We start from the raw sequence: 19,617 nt of genomic DNA, 5'->3' as shown, positions 1-19,617 counted from the left end.
CCTTTCATCGATCCTGTCCAGGTCTGTTTTGATATATTTCCCTATGCTGTTCCCAATGCCTTCCAGCACTCGTTCATCCCAAAAGTGCAATGGAAGATTGTGTAGTCTAACCCAAACTGGCATTCTGGTTACCGTCATTTTATTTGGATCAAAATCTGGGAACCATGGAGTCACAAACAGCCCTGCTGTTCCCCAAAACCATGGCCCGGCACTGATGACTGTATCTCTGACTTCCTTGGATGTAAATCTTACTATGAAAAAACCCTTTGCACATAAATGAATGTCACACTCCATGGTCCAGCTGGTGAAGATCCAATGGAAAAGATCCATAGGTTTAGGCCAAAAACTGTTGAAACGACAAATTAAAGCTTGCGTTTCATAGGACTTGACGAAATCATCGAGCCCTGAGGAATCTAAGTTTAAAGCTGGGGTTTGCTCTGACTGATCTACTATGTATGGCCTGGGCATGTGTCCTCCTTGATCTGGGGAGAACCCTGAATTTCTGCTGCCCTGTAAAATGTTTTTATAGGATCCTTTTGGTTGGTGCTGGGCTGCAGCTTTTTTCCCCTTGTCTCCCCCTGAGGAGCTTGTCCGTCCCTGAGGCAGAGCCCCTCCTCTCAATCTGAGATTTAAAATAATGATTGATCCTGGCCCAATCTCATAACTTTCCAAAGATCTACAGTCCTGGAGGGACCGCCTTCCACTGACCAGATGCTGGGCCTGAACTGGGTATCCCATTTCTGCCCATATTTTTTGTGTTAGCTGCATGGAGGTGTCTCCTGCATGAACCCATACTAATCGAGATTTCCCCTGAGGGGGTTTAATCAGAATCTGAAAACAAATATTTGTTACCTGCTTTGTCTGATGGCGAAATTCCAGATCTGGCTCCGTTTTGATTCGTTTTTCCTTTTTCATGTCTAGATCTACATAAACTCTGCCCGATCTAGGATTGATGTCTCCGTTCTGCCGCCTGGACTCCAGCTGTACTCGGATAAAGGCTTGGTCGTGTTCGATCTGGTGCCTCGGATCACTCTGTGCTCGGATATAGACTAGATCGTATGGATCTGAGCCAAAACTGCAATGATTGGGCCCGTGTGTTGTAGAAGGGAGCGGATCTGCATCATGCAGTCCCCCCCTGCCGATTCTCCGTGCGATCTGGGTTGGACAACGCCTAGCCTCTAAATGCCATACGCCAGACAGGCTTCTTTATTCAGGGCTGCAGATTGGAGCCTCAATCTTTCGCAGGAGAGTACCCTCCTCGTATCTCCACGCAACAATGGGAACCTCCGTTAATGCCTTCACCCCGTCTCGCTGAAGACTATACGCAGAGCCACGCAGATCTAAGTGTATTTGGACCATTCGTCTCCGTGAGACCGACCATTTCTGTGCAGGTGCCTTCCGAAGAGACGACCTCCCACCAACGATCTTCGTTTCCCCAGTCCCTGGTTCACCTTCGGCCCTTGAGGCAAGCTTGGGAACCGTTGCGGCAGCAACCAGATCTCTGTTCGAAACCCTAACCATCACCATCGCCGCCTCTAACCTCATATCTATATATATATATATATATATATATATATATATATATATATATATATATATATATATATATATATATATATATATATATATATATATATATATATATATATATAACCATTACGATCAATAAAATATAATGTGTGATTCGTGTGTAATCATGTCCACTCTCTCAATTTTTAAGAGTTTTTGATCTAACACTTCAACAAATTCAAATAAAAGTAAATTATTAGTATTTTTGTAAAACATTTATAGTCACTTTGACATTGATGTATCATTTGTAATATTTCTATGCTTATGCAATGCCTTACTTATCAAGATTTTGATCTAATTGCAACACAAAGTAACATTGATAAAAGGAAGTTGTTTGGAAAATTTAAATTATTGAAAAAAAATAATTGTCCAGTTATTAATACATAACTTTCAAGAAAAGTATTGTTCAAATTTTATAGAAAAAAGGTGGAATTTATATGATTTAAGTTGTTAAATGGAAAATTTAGATGGTTGAAAATATGATATTTTATTTCAATTGACTAGCCATTGAAATATATCCTTCAAGAAAAGTATTGTTTCAATTTTAAGAAAAAGAAAAATGTGGAATTTGTATGGAAGGTCTCTTTGTTTAAATTATTCAATGTAAAATGTGTATGAAAAGCTTTTATGTTTAAACCATAGAAATCTAGGGTTTTATTTATAGTGATGTTATTTACTGAGTATTATTTCAATTATGTAAAAAAAGTAAAAATGGAATATGCAAAGAAGATTTATTTATTTAAATCATTCAAGGTGGAATTTGTATAAAATATTTCTTGTTTGAAATCCTTCAAAATCTAAGTCTTTATTTCAATGAATATCATTAAATTAATCTTAAAGAAGGAGTCTTATTCCAATTATTCAGATAAATCAAAAGGTGGAATATGTATGGAAGGTCTCTTTGTTTGAATATTATTCATATTTTAAAAGGTGGAATGCGGATAGAAGGTCTCTTTGTTTAAATCATTCAACACCTTGTAGAGTGAGTATTATTTAAAATATGTGGAAAAAATAAGTGATGGAATATGTAAGGAATATTTCTTTTTTTAAATTGTTCAAGTGGAATTTGTATTGAAAATTTCTTTGTTGAAAGCATTTAAAATCTAAGACTTTATTTCAATCAATATCATTGAGTTAATATTCAATAATGAGTATTATTCCAATTATATGGAAAAAGGAAAAGGTAGATTGTATATGAAAGGTCTCTTATTTCTAAGTATTATTCCAATTATATAAAAAAATTAAAAGATGGAATGTGCATGGAATCTCTCTTTAATTAAATAATTCAATATGGAATTTGCATGGAAAGTATTTTTATTTAAATCATTCAAAGTATAGGGTTTTATTTCAATTGCTATTATCAATACATAAAATCCTACAACAAGTATTATTCAAATTATGTAGAAAAAGTAAAAGGTGGAATGAGCATGGAAAGTCTTTTCCTTTGAATCTTTAAAGGTGGAATTTGCATGGAAGGTCTTTTTGTTTAAATCATCAAAATCAAAGGTTTTATTTCAATGGTGGAATCATAAAGATATAAAATTTGGGTATATATATATATATATATATATATATATATATATATATATATATATATATATATATCACCATACATGGAGCTACAGGGAAGGTATTTTAGTTCATACACTATATTATGTCGGATGTATCGTCTCACATACAAGTCATGCTATAATGTTGGTATGACACACTAATTCTTATTCTATTGTTATGTTTATATTATAGTGTCTATACATGCCAGCATACCTCCTCTCTAAGAACAATCATACCCCTAATACATAAATCCCTACAACTTTAATGAGTAATTGACTATATTTACCCTATTCCACCCAAGATAGATATAGTCTATGATACATGTGGCACTTCTTATGAGATTGCACTATCTGCAAAATATATCCCTAAAGGGTATATATTCTCAAGTAAGAGTCAAGCTACATTTTCACATTGATGCAAGCAGTATTTCTACAATAACATTTTAGGATCTATATATCTTGGTGTACAACCCCATTGGGGATAATCATACCCCAAATGCATAAAAGATCTCCAACTTTGAACATATGGTGGACTATATTTATATAACTCTCTAAATAATATATATATATATATATATATATATATATATATATATATATATATATATATATATATCATACAGGTAAAATTACAAGAAGAAAATAGCCATATTCATATGTTGTACCCTAGACATAGCATATCATTTTGTTGTAGTCTAACTGTTCTATGTTTTGAAGGTTTTTTTTAGTTAAATTTGCCTAAAATTCTATAGGAATTTGTTGGAATAACATGTTTAACCTATGAACCTTCCACAATTTAAGTGCCCAAAGGGTGTTTCAGGGTGTTACACCATTTATGTATTCAAAATAAATTTTAAACAACAAAGAAGACAATCTAACCAAAAATACTTTTCATCGATAGCCATATGTATTTCAACCTTCGGTGGAAATCGATCGCAGGAATTTCATTTTTATTTATTTATCAAGGGCCATGATTGATTGTTTCCAGAATAGTCTTCGTCTAATATCTAGATCGACGACTACGATGAGAGGGAATGCAAAGAGTCATGGCAACGTGGTGGTGAAGGACTGGAAAAATAATTTTTAATTAATGTCTTTGCATCTCGATTGTCCATGTGTGTAACAACCTTAGTTGAATTCCTAAGTAAAAATAAAATAAAAATAAGACCACGGTCATGGGGCACGTATTCCAAACTAAATGTTGGGAAAAACATAGTGATGGGGATCACTGGTGATTAGTTAATGGCTAAGGAAAGTGGAAAAGGAATTAACAAAGAAAAAGCAGCGTTAATTGGAATTTAATTTATGAAAATAATGGAAAATAGGAGAAAAGGAAGGTGAAAGGTCACAAAGTTGCATGCAAGGAAAATTGAAGGAAAAATGAAGAAAATAGGCGTCAATGATAGAAGGCTTATGAGTATCAGTTCACAGCTTTTGGTCAATATGGTAACCTTTTGTTAGTTTGAGCTTGGAGCTCTCTCTTTCTTCTCTCTCTCTCATACTCTTTCACACATAGAGAAATGTTGGAGCATTGTTGGAGCATTCTAGGAGCACTTTAGTTTTCATTGGATTTGGAAAAGAAGGCAAAGCAAAGCAGGAAAGTGCAAGGGAACGATAGGATTACTAGCTACAACAAGATTGTTTTGTAGGTGTTGTAGTGATTTTGGACCACAAGTGTACCAAAGGAAACCCCCTTAGGAGTTGATTGTTCCCTTCAAAGGTTCACAATCAAAATTGGTGTTGTTAGTGGAAAAACCTAAATGAACACAACATTGTAAATAGTGGAAACAATGCATACATAAACATAAACAAAACAATGCTCAAATGGAGCAAACAAATCAATAATATATGGAAAAATCTCCCTTTATTGATTGCTATATGTAGAGATTGAATATAATAGATGAATCTTAAACACTTGAAGAGAATCATTTGAGATATGGGGCTCAAAGTCCCTCAGCAAGGGGGTTTCTTTCCTCAATATCTTTGCAAGTTTCTCCTCTCTCTCAAAGAAGTGGGAAGACTCTCCAATGGTGGATTCCTCTTCTCTGACTAAGATGATGGGTTTCTTAGAAGCAATATGACCAACATGTTAGTGCTCTCCCCTTCTTTGTCCTCAATAATGCAGCAATGGTGGTTTACTCAAACAACAATTTGGTCAGCATAACAATGTCTCATGTTTTGGTTCTTCCATGGCCTGTTTATATAGAAAAATTTTGGTTCCTTCTTCCCTCTCTTGGTACATGTATGATAAAGACACATGAGTAGGACAAGATGATTCCATTGAGGGCTGCATATCTCCAAGGCGACTGTAATTCGGTTGTATTGGACTGAACTCATGTCAGAGAATCGGCCCCAAGTGTGTAAGGTGGTCTCAGAAAATGTCCACTTGTGCATTCTGCTGGACAATTTAGTGTCTTTTGGATTGTACTAACAGGTGTACAATTTTTTGGTGTTAACAATTCCCCCTGATGTATGAGGTTAGGAGGAACTGTATAGCCAAAACACATCACATTTTCTTTTCTGATGGAGAGTCTGATCAAATTTTTGAGAGAGGATAGCTTGTTGTGGATATGAGTAGAGAAAACCATTTGTCTGAGTATCAATGGTAACCATGCTCTGGTGAAAAGCTACAATAAAAAATGTGTCTATACAAGGCAGGAATGTACCATGCTTATTATGATGGCTAATTGGACTTGATTACAATCTTGAAAAATACTAGTTGTGGTCTAGTCAACATAATGGTTGTTGATGTGCTGATAGCTTACGATGATAATCACTGACACCCTCAAGGGCGTTTTCTGGTCAAATAGGTGTAATATGGTTCCCTTATGCATTGCCAAGGTGAAGCACTGTTGACTGGGGTGTTGTGGTATGCATAGGTCTTTAGCTGTGGGTACCTCCACTCTATCATAATGTAAGCATTGTTTAATGAGGTACATAATGATGCGGGGGTCTTCAACTAAATGGATACACTGCAACAGTAACTAAGTATGGAACCACCTTGACATGAATGCTTGAGTTGATGTCGAATGTTAAGGGGACCAGTGACATCAATGGGCAATAATGGTTCCCATTGTGCCACCTGGGGATATCCCTTGTGATGAGGGGGGGTATCCAAGGTACTACCTCTTTCCTGGAATACATTTCTTGAAGTCGTAGGCTATAGAAGGCATAGTCAAAGCTAAAAAAAGGATCCCCAATTTCCCCACCATCGCAAGTAGTGTAGAGCATGTTGCTTCTCTGTTGCAATTTCAAAGGATGATGTCGAGGTTATGCGTCGATTTGCTTTTACAGTTTCCTTTCAAAAGGTTTGATAAATTGAAAAAAGATTCGATGTATCTTCACCCATTATTTGAAAGGAAACCTCCCCTCAATTATTTGAAGTGAACATGTGATATGTACCATGGTGGGGAGACGCGTAAGATGCGGTACGGCTACCAAACCAAAGAAATAATGACACCCACTTACTCTGATTTTCTTCCACACTTTAAAGGTGTCCTGACATTTTCTTATGTCCGATGACGGAGATGTTCACAACATTTTCTTATGTCTGTGGATGCCACCTGTTTTGCATAATAAATAATGGGGTCCCTCCAACCAAGGAATCATATCTTGTGATTGAGGTAATGTATTTTCTTTGCGCGAGGGCCCAACAATGAAATTACCCCTTCAAGGTATTACTTCCATACAATATATCATAAAAGATATTTTAAGAGGGACTAATTAGGCATTTCGTTGCCTTTAATTTTATTTTACCTGGCCGACATGTTTTTAGATTCTTCACACTAAATGTCTTTATGAATGACATGATAATCAAAATGTCTTCAAAATTTGAAGTGGTGTTACAACGGAGAGCTTAATGAACATACTCCATCATATGGATGATTTATGTATTAAGGTTGGCATTTATGTATGGGAAGTATGATAGCTTTTTATACCGCAATATTTCAATGTAAATGTATAGTTCATCATATGGATGATTTATGCATTAAGGTTGGCATTTATGTATGTATGATAACTCTTTATACCGTATTATTTCAATGTAAATGTATGTATGTTATGTATCAATGTGTTATATAAAAATTATGATAGGATAGATATATGAAATGATAAGCGTGTAGTCTAATGAGGAGGAGGATTTTCCTGGAAAGTTATGGAAATTTTGGTCATATTTAGAGAAAATTCGGCAAGGATTTTTGTAAGTCCAAGTTATAGTTGTTAAACTTCAAAATTTTAGGTGTTCTAGACGTTTTTGATGGTGCTAAATCCATTTCCACCGTCAAAAACACGATTCAAGCACTGCCTCTACAAGCTTTTTTGAATTTTTTTTGCTTGGATTCCGACCACTTTTAGCTGTCCAGGGAATTCCTCCGCCTTGTTAGACGAATCCAAGTTAATGAAAATAATGTTTAGATTAATTATATTGTTAGAATTTGGTTGACATTTTGAACTATCTATGGTTTATTCTAAAAATAATAGTGAAAAAATCAACCGTTGGGAAATAGTTGTTAAGAATTAAATATTAGAATAAAATTAATATTATTTAGGTATTAAAATAGATTAAGTTGAATAAATCAAAATAAATAAAGTTAATATTCATTAGAAATTAATAATTAGTGGTTATGAAGTAGTTGAAGTCACTGTTAGGGGATAGCTACTAGAAATTAGTTGGTTGCACCATTGAAATAATAATTAATTAATTAGTTAATTTATTTATAATGGTTATTATTTGTAAATTAAATTAGATTGGATTAAATTAAAATGAATAAAATAAATATTTAATCATAGAGTACAAATAAATATAATTATATGTGTAATGATTATACAATCAGATTAATATCATTAAATCATTTTTTTTTCCTAAAACAAAATAAGGAAAAAAAAGGGCGGATTAAGAAGAGAGGGCAGGGACCCAGTGCTCCTGCTTAATTTGTAACCATCATCAGATTGATTGCATGTTTCTCAATTTGAATGGTTTCTCTCAGCTTCATATGATGGAAGTGATCAACCCTTGCGATGATTGGGGAATTCTCAATGCAGACATGGTGCTTAGTTTTCTCCATAAATATTCACTATCCTTTATAAATTCTCAATAAATGTTATTTATGGTTTCATTTATATTCATCCATATCGACTTACAGTTAACTGTTTTACTTAATGTACACAATGAATCATGAAACTATTCTCCAAATCTCTGGACTCTTGAGATTTATTGATGTCGTAGTCTAAACAGATTGTTTTTCTAAAAAAAAATCATAGAAATTCAGGTAAAGTTTTGATAAATCTGATAGGGATTTTTGTAAATCCAAGTTACAATTGTCAAAATTCAAGATTTTAAGTTTCCAAGAGGTTTTTGATGGTGATGAATCCATTTCTACCATCAAAAACATGATTCAAATATGACTACTACAAGATTTTTTTATTTTTTTTTATTCAAATTCCCATTACTTTTGACCATCTAAACAATTCCTCAACCTAGATACCATGAAGAAAACTAATAAACAAATAATACACACTCACACTCATAAAATAAATATCAGACATATAAAAAAACCAGACATGGCAGAAAAGACCTCAACCTTACATCGTTCCTCACATTCTCATTATTAATCAATCCAATGTACAAAGAATGATAATAGTACAAAAAAATACATGAGAAAGTTGGTCTCAAGATAATATGCCTATCTTGGACACTATGGTTCAGAAAATATCTCAACAACACACTAATCTAGGAGCCTAACTAGTTGGAAAGAATCTCTCAACCAACTAAGCCTAATCTGACTCCTAACCATGAGGAACAAACTCAATCTAGAAAGGTAGGATTAAATCCTAACTTTCATGATTTTAATTAATTTAATTATTTGGACTTAGAATTGTTTCTAATGTGAGAGTGAGGCAAACATTCCCCCCCTCAATGATAAGTCCAAATTAAGAACTTGGTACCATCTCCATGTCCTCATATTGAAACTGTTGATCCTCAAAAAACATTTGCCTGAAAAACTGCCAAAGATGGATGCTGAAGAAACTGCAATATGAAGAGACCATGAGTCAGCTACATGTCTGATTCATCTCTGAATGTCACTTGAAAACTCCATCATGTGCCAAGCTGCAAAAGGATCCATATGTCCTTTACTTGCAATCAACATCCTTTGTCCAATGACAAAATATAGAGAACACCCACTGGCTGATGATGTTGAAAAACAACTCACTGTTGCTTTTGCTGTGTTTGAAAACTTCTCACAGCTGACTTTGTTGTCGATCGCCCATCGGCAAATTTGTTGATGCTCACTCACTGATGAAAATGCCCACTGGCTGCTTTGCTGATGTTGTCGAGACTTTCAGTCTGACAACCACTGAAAATGCCCACTGGCTGCTTCACTGATGTTGTCAAGACTTTCAGTCTGACAACCGTTGTCAATTTCATTTACATCCCCCCCCTGTCAACTGAAAGGAGAGACAATCTTCTTTAAATTATTGTTGAACTCCCCCCCTTCAGGTGTAGGAGTGTTTCACTGGTGTACTCCCCCATTCAACTACACGAGAGTACCATCTTCATTTTTACTGTTGGTTGCATTATGTGTGAGTGAATTCAATTGTAAAACTTATACAATCTTCTGACCGTGGATGACCATTCCCAGGGATCAATCCATGAATAATCGATCTTCAATCTACTTGATTCTTGTTTTCTGCTGCATTGTGTTGATGAATGATTTGACTTGCCACAATGGTGACAAGGATGGAGATCAAAACAATGATCTTCTAGATGACCGGTTTTTTGACAATGAAGGCATTTTGGTTTGTTTGCTAATTTCTCATGACTTGTTGATGTGATTTGATCAAGAAATCCTGCACTGATGAACTTGATCGTCTTAGAATAATCGTGGATATGCAATTTGTTTTCATCTTTGTCAAATCCTAATCCTCGTCGATTTTTGTTACTTTGAATTTATTCCCATGGCTTGATGATTCGTTTGGAAGAAATTTGAACTAGATCAGAGACCACTTCGACACTTGAAGTTGGTTGGATCAGTGACTTGGAATCAACATATGTATTTGTATTGTTCAAAGACTTGGAAGCATCACTCTTCTCTAGCAACTTAGTTCTTTATAGTTGCGACTTGAGTTGAAGGAACTCAATCATTTCATGTGCATGTTGAAGATGCACTTGAATATCAGCGAGAGTTGTTTTCCTGATGTTCACCATGTCACGAATTGATGATAAAATCAAACTGTTAAGAATTTGGGACAGTTGAATGTGTGTCGCCATGTTAGCTTGCTCACTTTGAATTTAGGCTCACTTGTACTGTTGCTTATTGCTGATGCTTTAAACACTTGTTAGAGTTTTATAACTTGGTTGCTTGAACTCTTGATTTCATGCTCGCTTGATGACGATCGCTTCGCTTGAATGCTTCATTGACACTTTGTGAATGCTTCAATCAACTTCACACTGGCTTGTTTGTTGTAGATGTCGTGTTGTGAACTTTCGCACTTGATTTTGACATGCTCGCTTGCTTTGATTTTTTTAATGATGATTTCTTTCTAGATGGCTTGCTTGAACTTGCTTGATTTATTACTGAAACTTTGTGCTTTCATGAATTTACTCACTGAATGTGCTGATTTTTTAAAAAAGGAAGGGTGTTGAACATTGTCGAAAATGCACCCAAGAGACAAAAGACAACTTCAATCTTGATGACTCAGTTGAAGACTTACTTGACTTAATGTATTCACCTTAACAATTCAAATTAGGGTGTCAGTTACAACCGAGAATGCACCCATACAATTCAGTTGAAAAATGTTTATCTGCAAGTGATATAAAAAGTGTTGATGATTTTGATGTCATCTTGGCTTGAAATGCTTGTTTTTGTAGCGTCCTTAACTTGATAGCTTTGATTACATGATGTGAAATGTGTTTGCTTGGGAGATCATCTTATCAAGTTGATGATGTGATGCTTTGTGCTTGTGTACTTAAGCTTGAATATAGGGGCTTGATTAAGCGTTCTTATACTTAAGCTTTGCTTATGTGCATGTAGTTGTTTAAGCATAATACAAAGAGATAATTTGAACACAAGTCATGCACATGCATTCATTACACACAATGTACCTAAGATCCCCTTATTCAATTTTAGGCGGATCTAGGACAAAAACACCACAAAAAATTATGATTTTATTAATTACCTGAGTACATCAACCTTTCATCTTTACAACATCTTCATTGAAACTTCTCAAGCACAAAGTTTGAGAACTTCTTGGAGGTAAATTGTCTTCAAAAACTGACTCAACCTTTTAGAAATAAAAATATTCACTTATCTCTCCAAATAAAAAATACTTATAACTCCAAAATGAAAAAATATATTCCTTATTTCTCCATTACAAATAAATGATTTTATCCACTCCTTATCACTCCAAGATTAAAAAAAACTTTTATGACCAAAAATATGTGTGAATACACCTTATTGCTTTACCGTCATTCGAGTTACAGTGAATACCTCTTTGAATCATTTGAAACCCTTAATTCATTTATTTTAATTCAATTTAGTATCAAGAACTAGGAACAATCTTGCGCTTGCAGCACCCCTGGGTGGAGCAAAACCTAGAAACTTCTGCAAATTAGTTCTAATGCTCATAGAGCAAAAAAATAGAAGAAAACCATATCGTAGTATGTTGGATCATCTCCACTGAGGCCCCCGTGGCTCAATTTTTGAATGAAAGGAATTGGGGTGAAGGGAAGCTTGGCTACAGCTTTTCCTTCGAATAGAGAATTCAATTATGTGTTGAGCTGACGCCCAGCGCACTCAACTTACTTCCATCTTAGAGATACCAAAACCTGAGTCTGAAAAACTTGTACCACTACATATGTATGATACTTATGATAACGCTCGTGGAATTTACAAGCTCCATTGAAAAAGGTGGTAAAAAAAAACAAAATGCCTCCATCTAGACATTACAAAATTGCATAGGTAGAGATGTCCTCTGTAAATCATTTACTGCCTCCACAACATGAAAACTAGCCCAATTTCAAAAATCTGTATCCTCTATAGTCCCTATTTAATGGAAGAAAAGAAGGCTTCGTTTAATTATAACCACCTCATGTTATGCGTTTTAGCTCCATAGAATGCTCCTCGTTGCTAATATTCAGTGATTCACGAAGATTTGTGAGGAGAACTTCATGTTTCCAATTGTGATCACCTAGATAGTATAGTGTTCACAACACAGAACTATAAGCAAGGAGTTTGAGCACTCTCAGAGGTTCTTTTACTTGTAAGCAATCAACATTATCTTCATCAGTCGATCTTTTCCCAACGTACTCCAGGTGTAGAACATTAATTGTGACTATCTTTTCTTTTGAAGGTACAACTCCGCGCAAGCTCATTGGCTGAGAGAAGATTTTAAGCTACCTACGCAACCAGCAGAGCCTACTGTGCCTCCAACAATTACTGCTGTTGTTCATGCAGTAAATTTGCTTTATAGAGATAGCAAGCAAATTCTCTCTCCTTGTGCATTTCCAGGACCACCATCCATTCCACCAACACTTTACCTAGATTTAATGACTGTACAAGTGTGGAAACCGAAATTTCTATCCATGGTACTAAAATTTTCAGTGGAAATAAAATTTAACATACAAGATTTCTCAGAGCTAAATTAGGCTGTAGAATGCCATACCAAAACCCATTTATTGATTAATTAGGACGGGTGGATCAATTTCCCCCGTTGATCTTGTTTCTTCAGTTCTTATCAGAAATGCAACGATATGACTAGAAAATCTCGGTAGCCTTCTCAGCAAAGAGATAGTGGGTGTATTAATCGGTTCCACTCTACATGCAAACGATGCATCCATAGGCTTCTAATACTCAGAACCAACGCACATATCATGGGTGCAATGCTTCAAACATTATTTAATTCTGTTTAATGCCTTCCCATGGAAGACTACCATGGAATGATCAGGCCCCAAATGACTATGGCTATGATAAATCTCATTGTAGCTTTGATACCACATGAAGAAAACTAATAAACAAATAATACCCACTCACACTCATAAAATGAATATCAGACATATAGAAAAACCAGACATAGCGGAAAAGGCCTCAGCCTTACAACATTTCTCACATTCTCATTATTAATCAATCCAATATACAAATAATGATAATAATACAAATAAATACATGAGGAAGTTGGTTTCAAGATAGTACGTCTATGTAGGACACTATGGTTGAGAAAATATTTCAACAACACACTAATCTAGAAGCTTAACTAGTTGGAAAGAATCTCTCAACCAACTAAGCCTAAAATGACTCCTAACTATGAGGAACAAACTCAATCTAGAAAGGTAGGATTAAATCATAACTTTCATGATTTTAATTAATTTAATTATTTGGACTTAGAATTGTTTTTAATGTGAGAGTAAGACTAACATATCATTATTCGATAAATTTACCAATTAGTTACCAACCAAGAAACTACGCAAATAGAATTGTTGCTTCTCTGGTTTGTGATATGATACGCATTAACGTTTACATATACAATTGTTTTTATATTAAATTAGTATGCCACCATTGCACATGTTAACATGTAATTTAGGAAAGAACAAATAAAAAACACATTTTCTTAATCAAATTCACATTTCTTCTTTTTCGTAGTTCTTGAACTACAAAAGTTATCCCTTTGTTTGCAGTTAATGTCAATGTTGCAACTTGAGTTCTGGGGATTTGCTCGAATATTAGAAAAAGAGAGAGGCGTGGCCGAATTCATGGTACTCATGAATGGGAGAAATTACAAGTTCGTGGTATATCTGAGTAGAGCAAAGAAGGGAAACATGGTTAATGATGTGCAGAGAATAAAAATGTTAGGCGGTAAGGATGATCGCAACTTTTCCTACTGTGAACGATCTCATTAAATAAATCGAAGGCCATACTATAAGTTGCATGGAAGAACTCAAACTTTGGGTTTTATGTTGTCTGACAACGTGACATATTTTATATCCTCGAAGAAGAAATGCTGATCTATTGATATAAAATTTTCAAATATCATTATACAATTTATGTTATTCAAATATTAATCATGCTCTAATTTAAATATTATATCTTATTCCATAATCAAATATCATAATTCAAGTTATTTATCATTATTTTGCAACAAAGAACGTGAATGAATCCAAACCATCCCTTATAACCTTATGACGAAATTTGTGTCTTCAACTACAATTCTCTTATCCTGAAACTGAACTTAACTTCGTTAATCGCTAGCGGACGGATTCAAATATCTATTATCCCACATGCTACATGAGGATATGCACATAATTGGATGTTTGTGGGTTGAGCTTAATGGTCCATATACTGTCACTGATTCGAACATTAAATAAGTTTTTGGATGTTTGTAGGAAAAGTGCAAACTCCCTTAAGATGCCTCACCCGATTGCATATCGATGGGATCTTATTAAGGCGAGTCTAAGAAATTGTGGTATTTTTCGCAATATGGAATATGAATTTTTAATATGGTGTCACTCAAAGGAGATGAATAATATTAGGGTCAAGGAAGTTTATCAGCACATCATGCAAACAAACCGATCTCCGCCCAATTCGATCTTTCCCCACATTTACTGGAAGGATGGCTGTCAATCGAAAATGATTCACTTCGCATGGCTCAACTTTCATAACAAGATTCTGACCTGGGAGAATTTGAGGAAGCGCGGGTGGATCGGTCCAGGTATATGTCCCCTGTGCAGATCTGATGGGGAAAATAATGACCACCTGTTCATTAGATGCTATCGCTCTCAGCAAATCTGGCAGTTCCTGGAGAAAAGTTATGGATTTAAACTCAAGTCTTATGCTACAATTTTAGATACGCTCCTCTGGTGCAGCGCACAGAAATTATATTGGCGAAGGTTATTGATTTCCTCCCTGTGGCACATCTGGAAATGGCGAAACTCTGTAATTTTTAACGATTCTAAATTGGACAGCACAGATATCTTTGTTAAAATAGTTGCTTCTTATGAAGCCCTTCCACTGAAAGCCAATTTCCAAAGAAGAGGTGTACCCTCTGACCAATCTTTCGAAAACTCTCCCTTCCCAAAGGCGTTTTTCGACGGTGCAGAACATCAAGGCTTATGTGGATGTGGCGTCCTGATCATGGTAGATGAAAGCACTCAGTTCTCCTTTCACTGGAACGGGGGTAGTGGTTCTAATAGTAAAGCGGAGGCCATGGCTCTCGCAGGATTATTATACTTTTGCCTCTTCCTTAATCTACAACATGTTTCGATATATGGGGATTCGAAAGTTATGGTTGACTGCATCTCTGGTAAGATCCATATCACTGCATCTCACTTGAATGGCTGGATGGGCAGGATTAGATACTACTGGGATTCCATGGATGGTAGCTCTATTCACCACATTCGCAGAGACAAAAATTATCTGGCTGATTCTTTGTCTAAAGCAGGGCTACAGGAGGCTACTGGTTCTTGTTTTTTGCAGGTCCTTTCTGAGGGAATTAGCTATCATATCCAGGAGTTTAATATGCCGGACTTCTAGTTTCATTTCTCTTACTCATAACAGGTTTTTCTTGGACGGGTCTATGATCTTTATGTGGATGTCTTTCTTGATTTTTGGATGGGATACACGATGTTTACTGTACACCATATGCTTTCTGGTTCTCATATGCTTAAGTTATGTTTTGGTAAATGTATCAGTCATTTCCTCCCTGCTATTTCACTGGATGCTCCCATGCTTCTCTTAATTGGGAGTACACATGATGTAAATTTTGAACATTATATCCCTCATATAAATATAATCAACTTTTTCTTTCTGAAAAAAATGTCTATATCACATACCACAAAGTACATTATTATATAATGAAGTTTTATATTATATATTTTAGATTACATCAATATATAATAAATTTTTAAATATTTATACCCAGATATATAGGGGATCGCCTGGTTGAATTACATATTCATTTAAATAAAATGAATTCAACATAACTATTGATATAAAAAATTGCCTAGCTGAATTATATATTCATCTAAAGAAAATGAATTCAACCTAATTATCGATATCAAACAATTTTGTATAGAGGTTATGTGTATATACATATCGATCCCCTATCAATTGATATATTAATCGAAGAAAACAAAGATTTTAACATAACTATTTTGATATGGAACAATATTATATGTACCATAACCATGCATTTTTCAATACTTATGGTCGTCTTAGCAGACTAGGATCTTATATATATTAAATTAAATGTAGGAAAGACATTTTTATCAACGGATTGGTTATTTCTAAAATATTTTGAAATAAGAAGATAAAGATAGATTGTTATTATAAAATTAGGAGTGACTTTATTAAACTCACTTATTTTATTTTATTTCAAAATATTTCTCACTTTGTCTTAAGGATGAACCACATTAGTTGGTTTGAAATGTTGACCCAATCCTTACTATGTGATTAATCTGGAAGACTTTTCTCTAAATTGATGGATCACAAAAGTCTTAGATTTAACAATATTCTAAAAAAAAAAAAAACGTAATAAATTATAAAATGATGGTTTGATTTCAATTACAACTATCTATTTCATTATTTATATATTACAGATTGGAAAATAATCAATCTTTGTAGACATTTCAAGTATTATATATATATTATAACTACTTAATTTATCATTATTATACCTAATTATGAAAATTATATGATTTGAGACTTTTTTAACGTTCAAAGATTTATTCAAGGAGATGTTTTGTTGCTTAATTGAGGAGGTCATATTCCTCATTATACAGAAGAATATAGGTTGATATTTGTACTAATTGGTTGGTATTTGTATCAATTGGTTCATATTTGTATCTATTTTAGTTTCAAAACTGATTTTATTTTCATATTATTCAAAGAAATAAGAATATATATATGGTTTATTCTAATTTTGACGATACTGCTTTTCATGAAATCTCTTCTCATATTCACAGTTTAGAATTTAATATATTATTTATCTTTTATATCACTTGCATACTGATATTTTTCTAACTCTAGCTGTATATCAATTTCTATATATACATTGATGATTTCATGAGATCTCTTCTCAGATTCACAATTTAGATTTTAATATATTATTGAATTTTTATATCTCTTGGATATAAATAATTTTCTGACTTGGACATCAATTTTTGTGTATATGCTTTCCTCATTATATATATAATTTTATTGCAAACATCATCTCACAACAACAATGATAATAAAGTTATTTGAATAATATTAAAGACCTTAAAGAAGTGCCAATAATGAATGAGACAAATGTCAAATGATGTGAATTCCACCTCCATCTTCTTTTCTTTGGTTTTCATTACAAAAATTTTGAGGTCTAAAATGGGTCTCCTAAGGAAAATTATAAAATAGTAGTAGAAATAATAAAACAAGATTAAATTACCTTATGAAGTTTTGGAGAGAAAAAACAAAAAATTATTTTTTCAACTCGTATTTTCAACTTATCTCCCTGGGATTTTAGTAAAATTTCAAGTGGGTGTACTCGTTGGATGTGCAATTCAATTTTGCATCCAAGGAGTAACCACGTTGCATACTTTCGATGGACCTAACTGCACAAAAAATGTGAAATACATAAAAAAATGTGATTGCAATCACATTTTTCATGTATTTCACATTTTTCGTCAAGTAGGGTCCATTGAAAATATAAAACATGGGTATTTATTGGATGAAAAATTAAATTTTACATCCAACTAGTGCTCCCACTCGAAATTTGAGTAGAATTGTAGTGAGATAAGTTGAAAAAATAATTTATTTCTTTATTTATATATTTTTACCTTTTTACTCCAAAAATGATGAATCATCCCCCATGGTTAACATCATCATTTTCAATCCCATTGGTTTTTACAAAGTTTATTTTTGTTGTACATTTTTGTTTTGAGGCTCATTTTTTACCTCTAAATTTTTTTAATGGAAAGATTCTATATATTGTAGGCATCTTTAAAAAATCGATCACCTCTGCTTGCACTCTGCAATGGGCATTTTGTAACATGGGAGATGCTGATCTCGAGTATGAATTTAATAAACTAAACTTTCATGGCCCTTTCAGTCTCTAACATGCATATATTGAATGAAACATAGAGGCCGACCCCAACCTCACATTGTCCACCCAGTGGTAGTTGGCAGTTGGAGAAAATTAGCATAAGAGTTTGCTGACAGGAGGAAGGCTGAATATCAACCACAAGTCATGTACAACTTCCTATAATCTCCACGAACCACGTACCGAGTTCAATTAAGTTGGATGCAACATTGGTCACTACTAAAATACATTGCTAATCGTCTTAGTATAATATTAATTGATGTGTTTGCAATCCATGTTGGCATCAATTTCCCTAGTAACAATCATATAAATACATAGTGTCAAAAACAAATTACGCATCTAAAATATGCTTTCTCCAATTCATGATGGAATATGGAAGCTCCTCTCTCTAGTAGAGAATACGAGCTTCAGATTGTGAAGAATGGTTAGTGAACTAAATGAAAAACAAAAACTCACCATTGAGATTTCAGATCCAATAGGCTTTCCTCCTCCAATACATGACAACCTCAACATGATCAAGAAACTAAGCTCCATTATCTTTTGAATTCGGTGTTGGGAATGAGGGTATTGTCTCATTAATTTTAGGCTTTTTAGAACTAAGCTCATAATATCACATAATTGCAGTGTCGATGGCATCTACGAAAAAAAAATGAAAAAGAAACTTAGATTTTAGATTCCCCATAACAAAAAATTTATATAAAAGAAAAAATGTTTGTCACAAAAATCGATCACAACTTTACCATTTCTTTGTCAAAATCTCAATATCGCACACGAAACTTGGTAAAAAAATTGTGGTAAGTACAATGATTCAATTGAAATCAATGGTAACTCCAATTCCCAGTTTCTTTGATCAATTCAATGCCCGCAAGATGCCTTATTTTTTTCTTTCTTGGGCACAGGTTGATCATTCACCTCAAATCGAAAAACAAAACACATAGATTAGATAGCACACTGATCATTCACCTGATATCTAAAAACAAAAGTTAAGAGGCAAAATGGAATACATATTCTATAATGAATTTCATAAGGAAAATAATGGGAAAAATGTGTGTAATAAATACCTTCAATTAGTAACCCTTAAAATGCTTTCTTGATCCATTCCTGTGGCTCCAATGGACGCACTAGCTCACGCTAAACGACACACTCTAAACGATAGCCCATTTTATGTTGATTATAATGAAGCACTAGTTCCAAGTCGAATGTTATGGATTGAATCAAAGTGGTGAAGTGGGTAAATGAATAGACCGAATAGAAAAAATCTTTAAATTTATTTATCAAATTTCTTCATGGATTGAATCCAAGTGGCCACATTGTAACACCCTCCTCCCACATTTACTCAAGTTCACCAGTCTACTGAGGTAAAAATATGACGAAGATTTATTATAATATCACCTGACCTCCTAGGCACAATTAAGAAATTGGGGTCGACAACTAG

General features: G+C 34.1%; 1 protein-coding gene across 1 annotated transcript; it reads left to right on the top strand.

Moving 5' to 3' along the window:
- Positions 1 to 14,737: 14,737 nt before the first annotated feature.
- On the top strand, positions 14,738 to 15,640 carry LOC149212797 (uncharacterized). The gene has a single exon (XM_089388823.1). The coding sequence runs from the start codon at positions 14,738 to 14,740 to the stop codon at positions 15,638 to 15,640; it is 903 nt and encodes a 300-aa protein (XP_089244949.1).
- The last annotated feature ends 3,977 nt before the right edge of the window (positions 15,641 to 19,617 follow it).

The sequence above is a fragment of the Pinus tabuliformis genome, chromosome 1_1 (genome assembly GCF_031772625.1).
Source record: "Pinus tabuliformis cultivar Carrire ecotype Pingquan chromosome 1_1, CPIR1, whole genome shotgun sequence".
Classification (NCBI taxonomy): Eukaryota; Viridiplantae; Streptophyta; class Pinopsida; order Pinales; family Pinaceae; genus Pinus; species Pinus tabuliformis.
The sequence above is the reverse complement of the archived record's forward strand: the minus strand, read 5'-3'. Positions and strand labels throughout refer to the sequence as shown.

What these genes read in the sequence shown, in the direction of transcription:
- LOC149212797 (XM_089388823.1), top strand. Translation starts at nt 14,738, where the DNA reads ATGATTCACTTCGCATGGCTCAACTTTCATAACAAGATTCTGACCTGG.